At 31.1% G+C, this 2,589-nt stretch overlaps 1 protein-coding gene across 1 annotated transcript in view; it reads left to right on the top strand.

Annotated features, from left to right (window-relative positions):
- Positions 1 to 2,321, top strand: part of ENKUR (enkurin, TRPC channel interacting protein) — a 23,058-nt gene extending 20,737 nt beyond the window's left edge. Inside the window, exon 4 of the mRNA XM_008574111.1 lies at positions 1,913 to 2,321. Within this exon, the coding sequence (XP_008572333.1) occupies positions 1,913 to 2,089 (177 nt within the window). The 3' untranslated portion in view covers positions 2,090 to 2,321. The remainder of the gene's footprint in view (positions 1 to 1,912) is intronic.
- Positions 2,322 to 2,589: the final 268 nt, after the last annotated feature.

Genomic DNA, 2,589 nt, shown 5'->3' with positions numbered 1-2,589 from the left:
GGAGTGCCGCTGCACTTCCCAAGCGGTGCACTGTAGCAGTGCGCCACCAGGCCGGCCCTGAAAGCTCTTTTTGTTATGTGACCACTTATCCCTATGTGAATTTTTCCCCAAATTAAAAATATTATTTCAGCATTAAAATAGAGGAGAGAAAAATTAAGAAATAAAAATAAGGGAAAATCACTATTGCTGCAATATATAAATGACTTTTTAAGATAAAATAACTCCCCAGAAGTCTTAAAAATGGCAAAGAGGCTGTTTCAATATAATATGAAATATTAGTTACATTTCATTTCCATTCCTAGATGTTGACTTTGATCCAAACGTTACTATACACACTGGAAGATAAAAGCAAACTATCTTTTAAAAGGAAATACAGAAAAAAAGTGTAGCTGCTGTGACTGTGAGGAACATGGACATATCATCCAACTAGCCACAAAAAACCTTTGATACTTGAAAGTGTATAAATACATAGATTTCCTTTCTGCAACCGGCACCCCTGTGGGGCACTACGGAAGCATATTTCACATTTCATAATGAAAGACTGTGAGAAATAGAATTCTTTTGAGGATTTCTTTTTGTAATATGTCTCATACACTATTAACGACTGTGTTAACCCAACCTCCTCTTTTAAAAATTTAACTTAAATGCTTTTCCTTCTGTCATTTTCCTTTCCCAAATTCTTGATATAATCTCAATAAGGGGTCAAGATCTTTCCCCTTTTCCACAATCAACCTATTCTATACAGTGTTCCCTACCTTATCACCACTTTTATCTAAGCATGGAAATAAATCATTGGAATTTTACTGTCCCCGAAAAGCTTCTACAAGATTAAATTTGTACTAGGAGGGCTTATTAAGAAGGCATTATTGTAAAAAGACACTTCTAATCCTCTCTTAAACCTAATGTGTGGCCATGGTTTTCAAGGACTATGTTTTCAAGGCAATATTTTAAATTGTACTTTCTGTTTTGCTTTTTGTTTTTGTGTAAATAAAATGATCTGTGAGATCGTAATGAATAATAAAAAGTGTTAATTTATAAAAGTTCATTAAACAAATTCAATTAGTAGTTTAAGACCATCTTGTCAGTGGAGCTTCTAATGCACTGTAATAAGAAATGGTAACTATGCAGAGATGAAAAGAACTTTATTGCTCCTCAGAGATCCCTAATTTTGAATTTGTTGATTTCTGGGAATATAAAACATTTAACTACATTATTGAATTAGCATGTGTGTTACATTTAATGACATTTCAATCGTTTCTAGAATACATTACTGGGAAGCATAGATCCCTTGACTATCTGGAGGACGATTTGTTCTTTATAAGATATGGAAAAGATACATAAAAGCCCATCTTTTGTAAAATTTAATTTTGGCATTTTTACAATCCCATTTTATCAAATATAAGAAAATATGACCATGCAAGTCAGAATAACATCTTTTCGATGTGATTTCTCTGAAGAATGATGATTAAAAAAGAAAATTCTGAAGAAAAAAATGTAAAATTTTTGTAAGAAATAATTTCCTGTTCAAAAAATTCTTTTTACTTGGGAGTATCAATTCTAAGTTGTATTTTCACCAGAGTATTTGCTGTGAGCTTAGTTTCATACGACTCAAAACTCTGCATACACATATTTGATGGTAAAAACAAATACAGTAACATTAAAAACAGAGCAACTAAATACTCCCAATGGGAACTGAGTACACAGTCAAGGACAGGATTTGGCCTTTGTGTAGTATTTTTTTTATTACTGTGGCCAAGTACTTAATAAATACATATTATTTTTGAAGTTATTTTCATCAGCTTTCTTTACCTATTTACATTTTTCATTTACAATTTCTGTACCATTTATTTTACTTTTCCAATTTACTTTGGCAGTCTACCTTAGTATTTACAATTTTCTTTACCATTTGCAGGGGCTAAAAAAGAACTGGGAAGAGGTACATAAAGAGTTCCAGTCCCTTTCCGTCTTTATAGATTCCATACCAAAAAAGATTCGCAAGCAGAAGCTGGAGGAAGAAATGAAACAACTGGAACATGACATTGGTGTAATTGAAAAACACAAAATTATTTATATTGCCAATAAAAAATAGTGGATTTTTAAAGTATAGTAATTTTAATGTAGGTAAAAACATGGAAAATATAAAAATAAAACTATAAGTTTTTCAAAGAGGAAAATACTATGAAGAGAGAATAAAAATAGTCTTGAAATGCTTAGGCAACGTTTAAAGAATAATTGAATTATTCACTATACAAGAACAAATTTTATTTTTACTAGTGTCATGTATTACACAAATAAACCATTAAACTTTAAGTCTGTGTGTTCCAGTTCTACATTGTAATTGACTATTATTATATACTCATACTTGTTTCACATAAACATTCATGTCTGGACTGTGAAAAATAAAATCAGCACTCAGAACTGCAAACTTTTTCTGCACTACATGATACAACCAGCACAACTTTAAAAATTGTTAAGTAGTTTGAATTAAAAATAGTAGCGTATGCTTTCTGAACTACTCTGATGATGTCCTACATATTATTTCTAAGCTCCACAGTTTTAAAAGATGTATTCTCTGATAGCCTGTGTCAT

Source organism: Galeopterus variegatus, unplaced genomic scaffold, assembly GCF_000696425.1.
Source record: "Galeopterus variegatus unplaced genomic scaffold, G_variegatus-3.0.2 Scaffold998, whole genome shotgun sequence".
Classification (NCBI taxonomy): Eukaryota; Metazoa; Chordata; class Mammalia; order Dermoptera; family Cynocephalidae; genus Galeopterus; species Galeopterus variegatus.
This window is presented reverse-complemented; position numbering and strand designations above follow the sequence as displayed.